At 41.2% G+C, this 15,550-nt stretch overlaps 1 protein-coding gene across 7 annotated transcripts in view; it reads left to right on the forward strand.

Moving 5' to 3' along the window:
* Window positions 1-847: 847 nt before the first annotated feature.
* The window catches only part of ubr4 (ubiquitin protein ligase E3 component n-recognin 4), an 80,034-nt gene continuing 65,331 nt past the window's right edge, over window positions 848-15,550 (forward strand). For 6 of the 7 annotated variants that reach the window (XM_061682417.1, XM_061682435.1, XM_061682451.1 and 3 more), the window contains exons 1-8: window positions 848-978; window positions 6,061-6,158; window positions 6,296-6,399; window positions 6,553-6,682; window positions 9,759-9,898; window positions 10,007-10,106; window positions 11,774-11,915; window positions 12,909-13,033. In XM_061682417.1, coding sequence (XP_061538401.1) covers window positions 854-978; window positions 6,061-6,158; window positions 6,296-6,399; window positions 6,553-6,682; window positions 9,759-9,898; window positions 10,007-10,106; window positions 11,774-11,915; window positions 12,909-13,033 — 964 coding nt within the window. In that variant the 5' untranslated portion in view covers window positions 848-853. The remainder of the gene's footprint in view (window positions 979-6,060; window positions 6,159-6,295; window positions 6,400-6,552; window positions 6,683-9,758; window positions 9,899-10,006; window positions 10,107-11,773; window positions 11,916-12,908; window positions 13,034-15,550) is intronic. The other variant, XM_061682426.1, reaches the window with a different exon arrangement.

The following is a 15,550-nucleotide window of genomic DNA, read 5'->3' on the forward strand; positions in this document are numbered from 1 at the left end:
CACCCCCACAGCCAACACCCACCCCCCGCGCTCCGCCACCACCACCACCCCTCCACCCCTAGGAGAGCAAGACGCCCCCACAACCTGCAGGGCCCACGATGCAGCCAGTCCCTGCCCAGCCTGAGGGTGGGACGGTGTCCCTTGTTTGTTGGAAAGGAGGGCGGATAGGGAAGCCCTACAAGGGAACGATAAGGGTTGGGGACTCAAGGAGCAGCCAAGGGGCATGAGAGGGAATACTTTTCGGATCACATCGCTGGATTGGATAAACAAACTTGCTGTCCAACTAAAACTTATTTGTAGTAAATAAATAATAATTTTCGGATCAATCAAGTGAAACTGGATAATTTCAGCCAGCCTACCCGACGAATAACAGATCTGCCACATATAATATGGCGGACACGCCGACGTATCAACCAAAGGGCCAACCAGATCATTGAGGCGTTTACGGGAATTCGGCTGATGAGGTACGGGCTCGTCAACTCTTGCGGTAGGGCTGTATTTTCAAAAAATTCCCGGAGATAACTTTCCAGATTTTTTTTATTCCCAACCCATTAACTTGTCCCTACGTGGTAATTACTCCAAGTATTTCTTTGTGACTTGACCCCTTCTCTTTGTACGTTGGCATTGGCAAGCAAAAATATTTTAAAATATCAAGGTTGAGCGGGGCGGAACACATGTAACGTAATATCTGACCTTATGACGTGAATTCGAGGTTTTGGTGTAAGAAAGAAAATGTGGCGCGATCGCAATGTGTTTGGTGTGAGGTGTTCACGGGCTGACAGCGCCCCCTATGGATTTACGCACTCACTCTCTTCTTTCCCCTATCTAGTTTTTTCTTCTATGGGATTTCAAGATGGCGTCGAGCGGAGGAAATGGGGAACACGAATGGACAGCGGCGGTGCGGCCGCTTTTATCAGCTTCGTACACCGCGTTTGAAACGAAAGAGCTACCGCAGCTTATCGGGTCCATTATTAACAGGTAAGCGCCGGCGCCTCAGCGCGTGTCTGCGCTGTGTTTTGCGCGAACACCGCTTGTATTCAGCCAGGAGTGCGCTGACTTGCTAACATGCTAACGTAGCCCGGCTAGTGAAATGGGATGGGAAAACGTCAGCCAATTTAGCATTAGCTCTGCTGACGTTAGCGACTAGGCGACTATTTGAGCTTAACTTGCATTGGCATCAAGTCAGCTGCTGGCCTTAGCTAACATAACTATACTTCAAATGCTTTTAACCTTAACCTAACTGGGTGTACAGTTTTATTTGAACCTCAGTAAAAAGTTGAACGCGAATCCACTAACGCGCGTTCTAGTATACGCCTTTATAATGTTATTGTGAAATGTTAGAAAATTTTGCTTCATCATTAGCTAGCTAACCAAACATAAGTAATAGAGCTAGCACATGGGCCTGTGAAAAGGACCGGAAACCGTAAAGAGAAAATAGTCAAATAGATGTCAATGTTTATCGCAAAAGATTCGTTCTGAATAGCTTCGCCAGTCTTTTCCAGACTTACCTGGGCGCACCGTAGTGTCATTTCAGCATGTTATCTCCTCTATTGTAACAAAAATGTGTGGTTGTGTTAATTATGGTAGGTGGGTGTGTTGATGATTGTAGGGCGCCCTTTGCTCTTCCCCGTATTGTATAAGAGAAAATCTGTTTAGGTTCTTAACTGTGACCCGCATTAATTTGCGACCCACTCTCAGAGAAGTTAAGCACAGTAAAAAAAAAAAGCAGTGTTCAAAAATATCCACTAGTGTTCAAAAGTTTCAGAGCAACTTGGAAATGGCCTTATTTTTGAAAGAACCCCCCCCCCCCTCCCCCCATTGAAGATAACTTAAGAAATGCAGTCCAGACATTTTAAAAGTTGATTAAAAAAAAAAAAAAAAGCTTTAACGAAAGGAGTGTGCACACACATATATATATACACACATATATACATATACACACATGTATATATCTGCATGTGTGTATATATATATATATGTATATATATATATATATGTGTATATATATATATGTATATATGTGTATATATATATATGTGTATATATTTGTGTGTGTGTGTGTGTGTGTGTGTGTGTGCATATATGTGTGTGTGTGTGTGTGTGCATATATGTGTGTATATATATATGTGTGTGTGTGTGCATATATATATATATATGTGTGTGTGTGTGTGCATATATATATATATATATATGCGCACATATGTGTATCTGTCTGTGTGTTTGTGTAGTGAGACTGTGTTAATGGATTAAAACTTGCAAAAGTGCGACCACATGAAATCTTTACTCGCACACGCTGGAAAAATTGGGTACCAGTCTCGAGCCCTGAACTGCGTGATCAAATAGGCCAACAGTTTAAGAATGTTTCTCCAGTCATGCACGGTCACAAACTGCAAAGACCTTGACATTTGTGATTTCCCTCTCTATAATTACTTCTGACTTTTTCAAATTTTATTTATTTTTTATTTTATTTTTTTTACTGCGGTCAGGCCAGCCGTAAAGTTGAAGTCAAAGCAGCCCACGATGTTTTACATAACGTCCCAACTTCATTGGAATTAGGGTTTGTAATTTCCCTCACAGGATGAATAAATAATATCGTTTTTATGTCCTTTTATACTATAGTATAGCCTACAAGTAGGCTTTACGTGATCAGGATTTTTGGGGCTGATCGAGTTTTAAAAAATGATAACCGATCACCAATCTGATCACAAGATGGAGGAATGTGTCAATTAAAATGACCTGTTCATTTACTGTATATACTTGTGTAAATAATTGCTCAAAAAATTATATTTACAATAAATAATATCGTTCCTCTATTTATGCCAGTGAGGCATATTGACATACAGAACAAATGAATGGTCTTCTATTAGATGGCAGGAAGTAAAAACAATAATGAGATGACGTGAGATTTTTCAATTGTAAAATATGTTCCTTGGCTCCATAAAGGTTGGACATCACTGCTCTAGTCAGATTGTGTATTCTAATCAGTCAGGTCAAACCAACATTACATGACAGAAATAATGGGTGCAAACTTACTGGAATTAAATTATTTCATTTTTAATTAAATGACTTCACCAACACCAGAACTTTATAGCATGATTCGACACAACCGCGGGATGTTTACGTGCAACCGTTCGTGCTACCACTCGCTTGCTAGGCTACGTAACGTTTTTGTTACCTGCTTGCGAGCCGTATCGTATTAAAAGTATGTGAACATACCTCAAACAGGCCTTCAACGAACGTCCTATCCTTTCCTGAGCACCGGTGACCACCAACACACGTTTTTCACCATTTTGTCCTCATAATATATTTGGCGCGATCCACTCTTGTTGTCGTCGCCACGGTAACGAGTGTATCCGGTCGCATTTGAGTTGACAAAATAAAGCCCAATGATCGTAAAAAATGGGATGCGGTGGTGTCGGAATACAAGATTTTATTGCAGTAGTCTTGAAAGAGCAAATTTGTCTTGTAGTCTGATCTGGGCATTACCTGTTGTCTGTCTCAGACGTGTTGTCTGTTCAACACTGCCGACTTTTTTTTTTTTTTTTTTTTTTAAATAACTTTATTGGCCGTGAGATATTTACATGACTACGCCAAAAGACACACGACAAGGCTAAAAATAAACTAGATTTTGGATTCAAATATACTGTGCACGATGGCGACGCGGAGTAAATGTCTTTTGCGGAGTCATTGATCGGATCGGTGAATTATGACATTAAAGCCGATCAGCATAAAATGCTAATTATGGGCCGATACCGATAAGGCCGATAAAATCGGTGTAAAGTTTACCTACAAGCTGTTTAGTCATTGAATTAGTATTTTTTTTCTATCAATTATATCAGCAATCAGGTACATTATTAAGAAACTGGAAAAAACAAATGTAGTTATATGAAATATTCAATAGTGCACAGCCATCAAATTTGACTCACATCTTGCCACTGATCTCTTAAAACTGTAAGCATGGCACTAAGTGAGCGTGTGGCCCTGTGTAATTTTTTTTACTACCTGTCTACGACTCACCCATAATGGGTCTGCGACCCACTTTTCGTTCCTGAGCCACTAGTTGAGAATCACTGGTCTGTGTGATGAATTGTAATTGCTGCTTCGGTCTGACAAAACACGGGTTATGGTTGCACTCGGTGTCACGGAATAGCAACTTTAGTAAAGAACGTTAACTACAAGTAAAATACTGTCAATGACCTGACGTCAAAATAATTTTATTAATAGGTCATACTGATTAATATATTAAGGTAATTAGTAATTACGCATGATTACATCACAATGGGGTGATTGTCACAGTAGCCAGGTTGTAATTTGACACCCTTTTTATGCCTCCAGGCATTGGAGTATTCGTGAAGTTTCAATTTACACCCGTGTTATATCTCAAAATATTCAGTGGGATAAAAAAGTATGTGAGCCCTTTGGAATTAATTGTTTTGCATAAATTGGTAATAAAGTGTTGTCTGATCTTTATATAAATCACAAGCATTAACAAACAGAATCTACTTCAACTAATACCACACAAACAATTATGTTTTCAAATCCATCCATCCATTTTCTGAGCCGCTTCTCCTCACTCGGGTCGCGGGCGTGCTGGAGCCTATCCCAGCTGTCATCGGGCAGGAGGCGGGGTACACCCTGAACTGGTTGCCAGCCAATCGCAGAAACAAACATAGAAACAAACAACCATTCGCACTCACAGTCATGCCTACGGGCAATTTAGAGTATCCAATTAATGCATGTTTTTGGGATGTGGGAGGAAACCGGAGTGCCCGGAGAAAATCCACGCAGGCACAGGGAGAACATGCAAACTCCACACAGGCGGGGCCGGGGATTGAACCCGGGTCCTCAGAACTGTGAGGCTGACGCTCTAACCAGTCGGCCACCGTGCCGCCTATGTTTTCAAATTTTATTGAAAATAACGTAAATATTTACAGGACAGGGACAGGCTTCAAGTTCTTCTGCAAAATATCTTGATGAACTTGTGAATTAATTTTTCCACTGATAATAGCAAGCGGTCCAGTCCCTGAGGTGGTGACGGTCCAGTCCCTGAGGTGGTGACGCTTCCTTCCTCCATCATGCTACAGTCGGGATAAGGTTTTAAAATTTGTGTGCTGTGCCATTTTCCATTCACACATGGTGTTGTGTGTTCCTCCCAAACAAGTCAACTTTTATGTAATCCTTCCAAGGAATATTTTGCCAGTAGTGCTGTGGAACATCCAAGTGCTCTTTAGCAAGCTTCAACAGTTTGTCTAATTGTGGACTGATGAACATCAAGACATTTAGAGATACTTTTGTAACCTTTTCCATCTTTATTATACAAGTCAATATGTAATGTTCTGACCTCTACCTGATTGAGATGCTGTGGCATTGCATTCACAACAGACCCCAGGAATGTTGCTGAACTGCAACAGTTTTGTCAAGAGGAACGGTCCAAAATTCATCCTGATTGTTGTGCAACTACAGGAAAAGTTGAGGTTATTGTTGTCAGAGGAGGGTAAACCAGTTATTAGATCCAAGAGTTCACTTAATTTTTTCCTCCCTGTCCTGGGAATGTTTACATTATTTTCATTAAAAATTTGAAAACATATCATTGATTTTGCAGATTTTTGTTTGTCCTTATGATTTAGATGTAGATCAAACCACATTTACCCCCCCCCCCCCCCCCCCCATATAGATACATAGTTTGGAGATAATTCATTCATTAGTTTTTAGATAATTCATTCATTGCTGTGTGCCTAAAAAAACAAAACAAAAAAAACCCAGAAGTTTATATTGGATTCTTCCCCAATACCTTATTCAGATACTTGATATGTCCACAATATTAAAAGCAGCCCCCCCTATGATGATGTGTATGAACTACAGCAGGTATAGATCGAGAAAAAATGGGGCTATAGTAGTAAAATTCTAAGCATCCTTATCATTTCTCGCATTAGTCAAAATTGTGAGGGCCTAGGAATCTGTAGTGTATGAATGATAAACAATGAGTGACAAGCCTGTAACATGTTATATTCAAATGAATATATCCAACATGTATTGAATGATTTGACTTTTCATTAACAGTGAATTGGACATTCTTCATCATGACAAACAGTATGAGCCGTTCTACTCTTCATTCGTGGCGCTCTCTGCACATTACATCACCACAGTATGTGGGCAAAGTACGTAACATCCATGTTCTATCATGTAATGGTGATTACTCTTTCTTCTGTGAAGTCTTTAGTGGATGACCTTAAGAAAAAGTATGAATCTTGGATTTTATTGCACCCAGTTATTAATTATTGCTTTCCTTTTTTAGTACCAAGGAATCAGTTGCTCTCAGTTGCTGCGGCATGCAAAGTTCTGATTGAATTCTCTTTGCTACGCCTGGAGAACCCAGATGAAGCATGTGCAGTGTCACAGGTGAGATCAGCCCCTTTCGAGGTTGTAATTCGATTTTACCATTAAAAGCGGTTTACTGTCACTTTGACATTATTTGAGTTGTATTTGGATTGTTTTCTACTGTGTTCAACCCTGCCTTTAAATCAAATGGTGCTATACATTTTTTTTTTGCAGAAACACCTTATTCTTCTAATAAAAGGACTTTGCACTGGCAGTAGCAGACTGGACCGCACAGAAATTATTACTTTCACTGCAATGATGAAGTCTGCCAAGCTGCCTCAAACTGTTAAAACGCTTTCCGATGGTAAGACTGATATTATTACTTTACTGAATATGAGACGGTGGTTAATGGTTAGCACATTCGCCTCACAGTTCTGAGAACCCGGGTTCAAATCCGGCCTCACCTGTGTGGAGTTTGCATGTTCTCCCCCGTGCCTGTGTGGGTTTTCTCCAGGTACTCCGGTTTCCTCCCACATCCCAAAAACATGCACGGTAGGTTAATTGAAGACTCAAAATTGGCCATAGTTATGAATGTGAGTGTGAATGGTTGTTTTTTTATATGTATCCTGCGATTGGCTGGTAACCAGTTGAGGGTGTAGCCCGCCTCCTTCCTGCAGTTAGCTGGGATAGGCGCTAGCATACCTGCGACCCTAGTGAGGATAAGCAGTGTAGATGATGGATGGATGGATGAATATGATGCGCAAAGACTTGCGCGGACAGTCATTTTTAGTGATGTACCAAATCTTCAGCCGCCAAAAATGGCCCAAAGTGCATATATGGATTTCGTCTATGTGCCAAGAAAATGTGAATATCAAGGGGAAAGTCCATTTATTTCAATAATTTGTTTAAAAAAGTGAAGCTTGTGTGTTATATTAGTTCACCACACACAAAGTGAAATGTTTCAAGCCTTTTATTTTTTTCAGTTTTAATGATTATGGCAGAAAGACAAAAAAATAAACAAAGGCCAGTATTTTACGAAATTAGAATATCATGACAAAGTCCAACATCATAGGCTCCCTGTGTCCCAATCTTGTCAGTTAATTATCGCAAAACACCTGCAGAAGTTTTCCTCAGCCTTTAAATGGTCTCATTCTGGCTTAGTAGTTTTCAGAATCATGGGGAAAACTGCTGACTTCATAGTTGTGCAGAAAACCATCATTGACGCCCTTCATAAGAAGAAAATGTCTCAAGAAGAAATTCCAAAAGAAGCTGGATGCTCACAGAGCACTGTATCAAAGTACATTAACGGGTTGTTAAGAGGAAGGGAAAAATGTGGCTGGAAAACGGTGCACAAGTGAACAGGATGACCGCAGTCTTGAGAAGAATTGTGAAGGAACGGCGATTCAGAAATCTGGGGGAGCTTCATAAGGAGTGGAGGCTGGTGTCAGTGCATCAAGAACCACCACATACAGACGTCTGCATGACATGGGCTACAGCTGTAGGATTCCATGAGTCAAGCCACTCCTGAACCAAAAACAACGTCAGAAGCGTCTGTGCTGGGCTAAGGAGAAAAATTGCTGGTCTGTTGCGCAGTGGTCCCAAGTCCTAGTTTCAGATTGAAGTAAATTTTGCATTTCGTTTGGAAGTCAAGGTCCCAGAGTCTGGAGGAAAACTGGAGAAGCACAAAAGTCAAGCTGGTTAAAGTCCAGTGTGAAGTTTCCACAGTCAGTAATGGTTTGGGGAGCCATGTCATTTGCTGGTGTGGGTCCATTGTCTTTTATCAAGCCCACAGTCAATGCAGCTGTCTACCAGAAGATTTTCGAGCACTTCATGCTTGCCGCTGCTGACAAGCTTTTTGGAGACAATTATTAGATTTTCCAGCAGGATTTGGCACCTGGCCACAAAGCCAAAACGACCAATACCTGGTTTAATAGCCATGGAATAACAGTACTTGATTGGCCAGGAAATTCACCTGATTAGAACCCCATTGAAAATTGATGAGGTCAGTGGTGTCGAACATACGGCCCGCGGGCCAGAGCCGGCCCGTCAAGGGGTCCAATTTGGCCTGTGGGGGTGGAGAGAACATTCACTGCTATTTTTCAATAAAAGTAACTTTTGTTGCTATTTTTTTTTTTATTTTTTTTTTTAAGGGTGCACTGACTTAAATAATGATGCACTTGTGAAGGCCAAACGATGCCAAGTTTCAGCACAGCTGAACTGAATTGTACCAAAGGCTGATCACCTCCATGCCACGCCGCCTTGATGCTGTAATTATTGCAAAAGGAGGCCCAACAAAGTACTGAAGGCGTATTACTCTAATACACTTTTCAGAAGGCCAATATTTCTGTTTAAGATCCATTTTTGTTCGTCAAAGAAAATATTCAAATTTTGTGAAATACTGGATTTGTTTATTTTTTTCTTTCTGCCATGATCCTCAAATTTGAAACAAATAAAGGCTTGAAATATTTCACTTTGTGTGTGGTGAACTAATAAGTTTTTTTTTTAATTTTTTTTTTTTAATGTTATTGAAGTAAATGGACTTTCCCTTGATATTCAAATTATTTGGCACATACCTGCAACTCTTCCTTGATAAACATTTGAGACGTGACCAATAGACTTCGATAAACTGCATTTGTCCATGTTATGACAGACAATACAATAAGCCAATAATAATGCGAGTTGCTCTACACTGAACTAATCATGTGGCATAAGTACGCACACAGCATTTTAGCAGTGAGACGCACCTGCTGCAGCCGTGGTTAACTATTGTTTCTTGTGAGACTTTGCAAAACCAAAATGACCCCACATTGCCAAACTTGTGGAACCTCGATTAAATGGACTTCAGATTTAACGGACATAAAATAGTGTCGAGTTGGAATTTATCATCTCTCCCATGCACCAGTGAGCGAAGTTTGGATAAACTTTCAAACTTTTCAAATATTCTAAAGCTTTTTTATATTTATTTACAATAATGTTGTACTGTACTGTGTGTTTTAGGCCACGATAAAAGTACTAAACAATCATTTTGTACTGTATAGGTGATTTTGGCCACGAAAAAAGTGTTTAAATTTAACGGACAGTCGGATTTAACGGCCGGCCCCTCCCCCTTATCAAGCCATTAAATCTAGGTTCCACTCTATATCGATATCGACTGATGAGAAAAAATATTGTGATAGGATTTTAGTGAGGTTAGTACACGGTCATAGCCATAAATGCAATTTTGCTGATAATTGGCATAAAGTCTTTTGGTTTTCGGTATTCGGCCTTGGATTCACCGTTTTCAGTTTGAGCCAAGAATTTTGATTTTGGTGCATCACAAGTCATTTTTGTATTGTGGGTAATGTTGTTGCTATGCATCTATAAAACGGTCCCAATAATCCCATGGGATGATGAGGTTGTAAATTACTATTCTGAAATTAATTGTGCTTTTGTTTTAACAGTAGAGGATCAGAAGGAGGCGCCCAGTGCTGTGAACCCAGAACTGAGGCACAAAGAAGTACAGATGAATTTCTTTAATCAGCTGACTTCGGTTTTTAACCCCGACCTGAGCACCATTTTGGCCCCTTCAGCACACATACAGGTAAATTATGCTAAATATACTCTTTAATGTATCATAAACAATTTGAGGATGTCAGTGATCGACGACCATACATTTTTTGTTGTAATTCTTATGAGTTTCTCTTTATAGGCAGAGAGCGATTGTGATAACCAGACATCTGACCAAGCTGTTCAGGCCAAAATGAAGAATGCGTTTGTCTCTCAGAATGTGTCAAGTTTACAAGAACTGGGTGAGTAGAACATTTCCGAGACCTTTATTTCAAATGGAATATGCAGGAACATATTAATAGTGTATATATATTCTGTATCAGGAGGATTCTCTTCAAAATTTAATGGGAACATAATTGGAAGAATATCTACTAGACTTTACACCGATATGATCGGCTTGATCGGTATCGGCCGATAATAAGCATTTTATGCTTATCGGCTTTAATGTCCGCAAAAGACATTTATTCCGTGTCGCTGTCGTGTACAGTATATTTGAATCCAAAAGCTAGTTTTTTTTTAGCTTTTTTGCATGTCTTCTGACGTAGCACTGTAAATATCTGACCACCAATAGTTATTTAAAAAAAAAAACATGGCGGTGTGGGACAGACAACACGTCTGAGACAGACAACACGTAATGCCGGGATCAGACGACAAGACAAATTCTGTCTTTCACGATTGCGCTATGTCAGAGTACTGCAATAAAATCTTGCATTCCGATACACCACATCCCGTCTTTTACGATCACTGGGCTTTATCTAGTCAACTCAAACGTGACCGGATACACTCGTTACCATGGTGACGACAACAACAATGGATCGCATCGTCTGTATTATAAGAACAAAATGGGGAAAAACGTGTGCTGGTGGTCACCGGTGCTCGGGAGAGAACTTTAATTCAAGGATTGCTTGAGTTATGTTCATGAACTTTTAATACGATACGGCAGCAGGCAACAAACGTTATGTAGTCTAGAAAGCTAGTGCTAGCGCTAACGGTTGAACGTAAACATGCCGGCGTTATGTCGACTCATGCTCTTAAAGTTTCGGGGTGTGTGAAGTAATTTAATTACAATAAAGTAATTTAATTACAGTAAGTTAGCACCCATTATTTCCGTCATGTTGTAATGTTGGTTTGACCTGACTGATTACAATACATGACCTGAATAGAGAATATCTACAGAAAATATCTACAGTAAATGAACAAGTCATTTAGACACATTGCTCCATCTTGTGATCGGTTATAATTTTTTTAAACTTGCTGATTGGCCCCAAAAATCCTGATCATGTAAAGCCCAATATCCACCCATGAAAGGATGTGTTTTAATGTATAGATTTCGCCTGTGGGGAGTTTGCATGTTCTCCCCGTGCCTGCGTAGGTTTTCTCCGGGTACTCCGGCATCCTCCCACATCCCAAAAACATGCGTGGTAGGTTAATTAAAGACTCTAAATTGCCCGTAGGTGTGAATGTGAGTGCGAATGGTTGTTCGCTTATATGTGCCCTGTGATTTGCTGGCGACCAGTTCAGGGTGTACCCCGCCGCTCGCCCAGAGTCAGCTGGGATAGGCTCCAGCACTCCCGCAACCCTTGCCAGGGTAAGCTGTACGGAAGATGAATAATTAAGTAGAGCGATATTGGGGGTTCAACTAGACTGGCAAATTTCCCAGCTTCCAGGGTAGTAGTAGAAGCATAACAGGTGTAACTGCGACTGAGTTAAATAGTGGAAAGTATAAAGTTTGACACTAGAGACTCAATTCTCCCACATTTTTGTGTGGAAGGCAATTGCAGTAGGCTAACAAATGCAAGCTCGATTGTTGTCTATCTGATGAGACAGTTTTGTGGAAACTTTGTGAAAGGGCCTTCTGGTATGCCAATTTTGGGCAAACTGTGAAAGAGATTCCTCTTTGTCTTCTCAGGTGGGTCTGAGAAGTTGCTGCGAGTGTGTCTCAACCTGCCCTACTTTCTACGTTACATTAACCGTTTCCAAGATGCCGTATCAGCAAACTCTTTCTTCATCATGCCTGCCACAGTAGCTGATGCCACAGCTGTCCGCAATGGGTATGTTATGGTTGTGCATATTTTTTTAGTGTTTACCATATTTTAGCGACCATAAGGCGCACCGTATTAATAGGCGCAGTCTCAGTTACGGGGTCTATTTCTGCATTTATCACATACATAAGGTGCACAGTATTATTGGGCGCAGGCATGGTAAAATATACGCTAGCTTAAAACATACGGTAGCATGCATGCACGCTAAAACGTACGCTAGCATGCATGCTAGCATATGTTTTTAAAAAGTCAGCGGGAGCAAAACTGAGTTCGGCTGTACTTTATTGAAGTATTTAACTATGTACTCACATTATTTTTTGATCAATCCTCATCCATCAATGATACTTCTCCTGGCTGTTCTTTGATCATTAATCCATTGCTCGAGTTGGTCTTCCAACTCGGGCCACCTCGCCTTGTTTCCGCGGAAATTCAGCTTCGTCTTCTTGACTTGGCGAAGCTCGTTTTCCTGCTTTCTCCACTTAAGAACCATGAATTCGTTGATCTTGAATTCTCTCGCAGCTGCTCGATTCCCATGTTCTTCCGCGTAATTGACAGCTTGGAGTTTAAACTGTGCTTCATAAGCGTGTCTCTTCGTAGGTGCCATTTTCGGGGGTCCTTAGCCAAACCGATGTGCACATACCGGCGCTATATACCTACTGGGGGCGTGCCTTTAGCGTCCTCTTTCACGCGCATCCTTCCCCCTTTAACGTCCGCACGCTGTCCTGAGTCATGTCCGCCTCTCCTCTATATAAGCAGCGTGCCGGGAGGAAATGCTCCCAGTCAGTCAAGCGGACCGCTCATCAAAGTCACACAACAACATTTACAGATTTTGGAACTCGGTGCACACATAAGGCGCGCCACATTATAAGACGCCCTGTCCATTTTGGAGAAAATTTAACACTTTTAAGTGTGCCTTATGGTTGTGAAAATATGGTACTCTGTATGGGCAGAGCCTGTGTCAGTTTTTGTCTGTGAATAATGAACATGTTTCAACTTACCCAGATTTCATTCACTGGTGATTGATGTAACCATGGCTTTGGACACGCTCTCTCTGCCTGTACTGGAGCCACTGACACCAGGCAGATTACTGGACATGACTGTCCTGGCTTTGAGTTGTCTCTATGCTGGTAAGATGATCATTCTTTGAGTTATTGATTTATATTATTGATCTGAGACATTTTGACAACAGTAATTTTCTAAAAAGTATTTTAAAGGAGGGGTTCACAAATGTTTTGGGGTCCTGGGACCCCTTACAGTGGATACATTTTTCCAAGGACCCCCTCATAATCCCAACGGCACTTAAAAATAACTTTCATGCACACCCATAAATGGCGAAGGATATTTGTTTTCCAGGGTTTCAACATGAAAATTTTATGACCTGTTTAATAGTATGGACCCTAATCAAATTTGAATTAAATTCCATATTTATCCATCATTGTTAGATGGCTTGCACTGCTACACTAACAACAGGGTTGCGAACAGAGAGGAGCTAGGTTTCTATAGCGGTAAGTGTAGCCAAGAAGCAATTTGATTGCTATATTTAACGACTGAACAGACATGAGTGGAATCATTTTCACATTCTTTGAAAGAATGACTGCAATTGCAGTCATTTGCGCTGAACATTACCAAAACATGGTGCCCATTTATATGTTATAGAAGCAGTGATTTAGCGTCATGTTGGAAACTTTTGGCCCAACGTGCTTTCAATATTTTATTTTGCTGTGATCGCCTTGCCTGACCTGTAAAACTCTGAGAAAAGAGGATGAGTGAGTTAAAAATGCGTGCATGCATGCAGGGATGGCAGATTTATGTGATGTGTCACAATCATTTCATTCGCTATATGTGATAATTATGTGACTACCGGAAACTGCTAACGAGCATACAGTACCCTGAAAAAGTATTTGCTCCCTTCTTAAATTGTTATATGTTTGCATAGTTTACCCACTTTAATGTTTAAGGTCTTCAAAATATAAATATCAGACAAATATAACCCAAGTGGACTTAAAATGCAGTTTTACATGGTGATTTCATTTATTAAGGAAAAAAAACTATTCAGTTACCTTGCCCTGTGCTAGTGCTACATTTGCGCTAGATGTGACGAGACACACAACCTCCGAAAAGCTCAACTTTCATCTCGTCAGTCCATATAATGTTCTCTCAAAAGTCTTGGGAATCATTCAGATGTTTTTTTGCAAAAGTAAGACGAGCCTTCAATGCAGCCCTATGGGGGGCACAAGTCAGTGCAAACTGTAGGCCGGTCCCAAGTCCGGATAAATGCAGAGGGTTGCGTCAGGAAGGGCATCTGCCTAAATCTTTGCCAAACAAATATGAGTGTTTCTCCAAAGAATCCATACCGGATCGGTTGTGGTCCGGGTTAACAACGTCCGCCACCGGCGCAGTCAATCTGCAGGGCGCCGTTGGAAATTCAACTACTGTGGGTCGAAGTCAAAGAAGAAGAGGTGGAAAGCGGGTTTTTCGGCAGAAAGAGAAGAGGTAAGCACAGAGCCTAGAACTGAATGTGGGGACTTTGAATGTTGGGACTATGACAGGAAAATCTCGGGAGTTGGTACACATGATGATTAGGAGAAAGGTTGATATATTGTGTGTCCAGGAGACCAGGTGGAAAGGCAGTAAGGCTAGAAGTTTAGGGGCAGGGTTTAAATTATTTTTAAATTATAAACTTGAAATTGAGGGTGTTATGTGTAATGTGATTAGTGGCTATGCCCCACAGGTAGGATGTGACCAAGAGGTGAAAGTGAAATTCTGGAAGGAGCTAGACGAAGTAGTTCTGAGCGTCCCAGACAGAGAGAGAGTCGTAATTGGTGCAGATTGTAATGGACATGTTGGTGAAGGTAATAGGGGTGAAGAAGTAGTGATGAGTAAGTACGGCATCCAGGAAAGGAACTTGGAGGGACAGATGGTGGTAGACTGCTACAAACATGCAAATGGCTGTAGTGAACACTTTTTTCCAGAAGAGGCACGAACATAGGGTGACCTACAAGAGCGAAGGTAGAAGCACGCAGGTGGATTACATCTTGTGCAGACGATGTAATCTGAAGGAGGTTACCAACTGTAAGGTAGTGGTAGGGAAGAGTGTGGCTAGACAGCATAGGATGGCGGTGTGTAAGATGACTCTGGTGGTGGGGATGGAGATTAGGAAGACAAAGGCAGAGAAGAGAACCTTGTGGTGGAAGCTGAGACAGGACGAGTGTTGTGCAGCTTCCAGGAGGAGCTTCCAGAAGACTGGACCACTGCAGCCAAGGTGATCAGAGAGGCAATCAGGAGAGTACTTGGTGTATCTTCTGGCAGGAAAGGAGAGAAGGAGACTTGGTGGTGGAACCTCACAGTACAGGAAATCATACAAGGAAAAAGGTTAGCTAAGAAGAAGTGGGACACTGAGAGGACCGAGGAGAGGCGAAAGAAATACATTGAGATGCGACACAGGGCAAAGGTAGAGGTGGCAAAGGCCAAATAGAGTCATATGATGACATGTATGGCAGGTTGGACACTAAAGAAGGAGAAAAGGATCTATACAGGTTGGCCAGACAGAGGGATAGAGATGGGAAGGATGTGCAGCAGGTTAGGGTGATTAAGGATAGAGATGGAAATATGTTGACTGGTGCCAGCAGTGTGCTAGCTAGATG

Source organism: Phycodurus eques, chromosome 1 (assembly GCF_024500275.1).
Source record: "Phycodurus eques isolate BA_2022a chromosome 1, UOR_Pequ_1.1, whole genome shotgun sequence".
Lineage (NCBI taxonomy): Eukaryota > Metazoa > Chordata > Actinopteri > Syngnathiformes > Syngnathidae > Phycodurus > Phycodurus eques.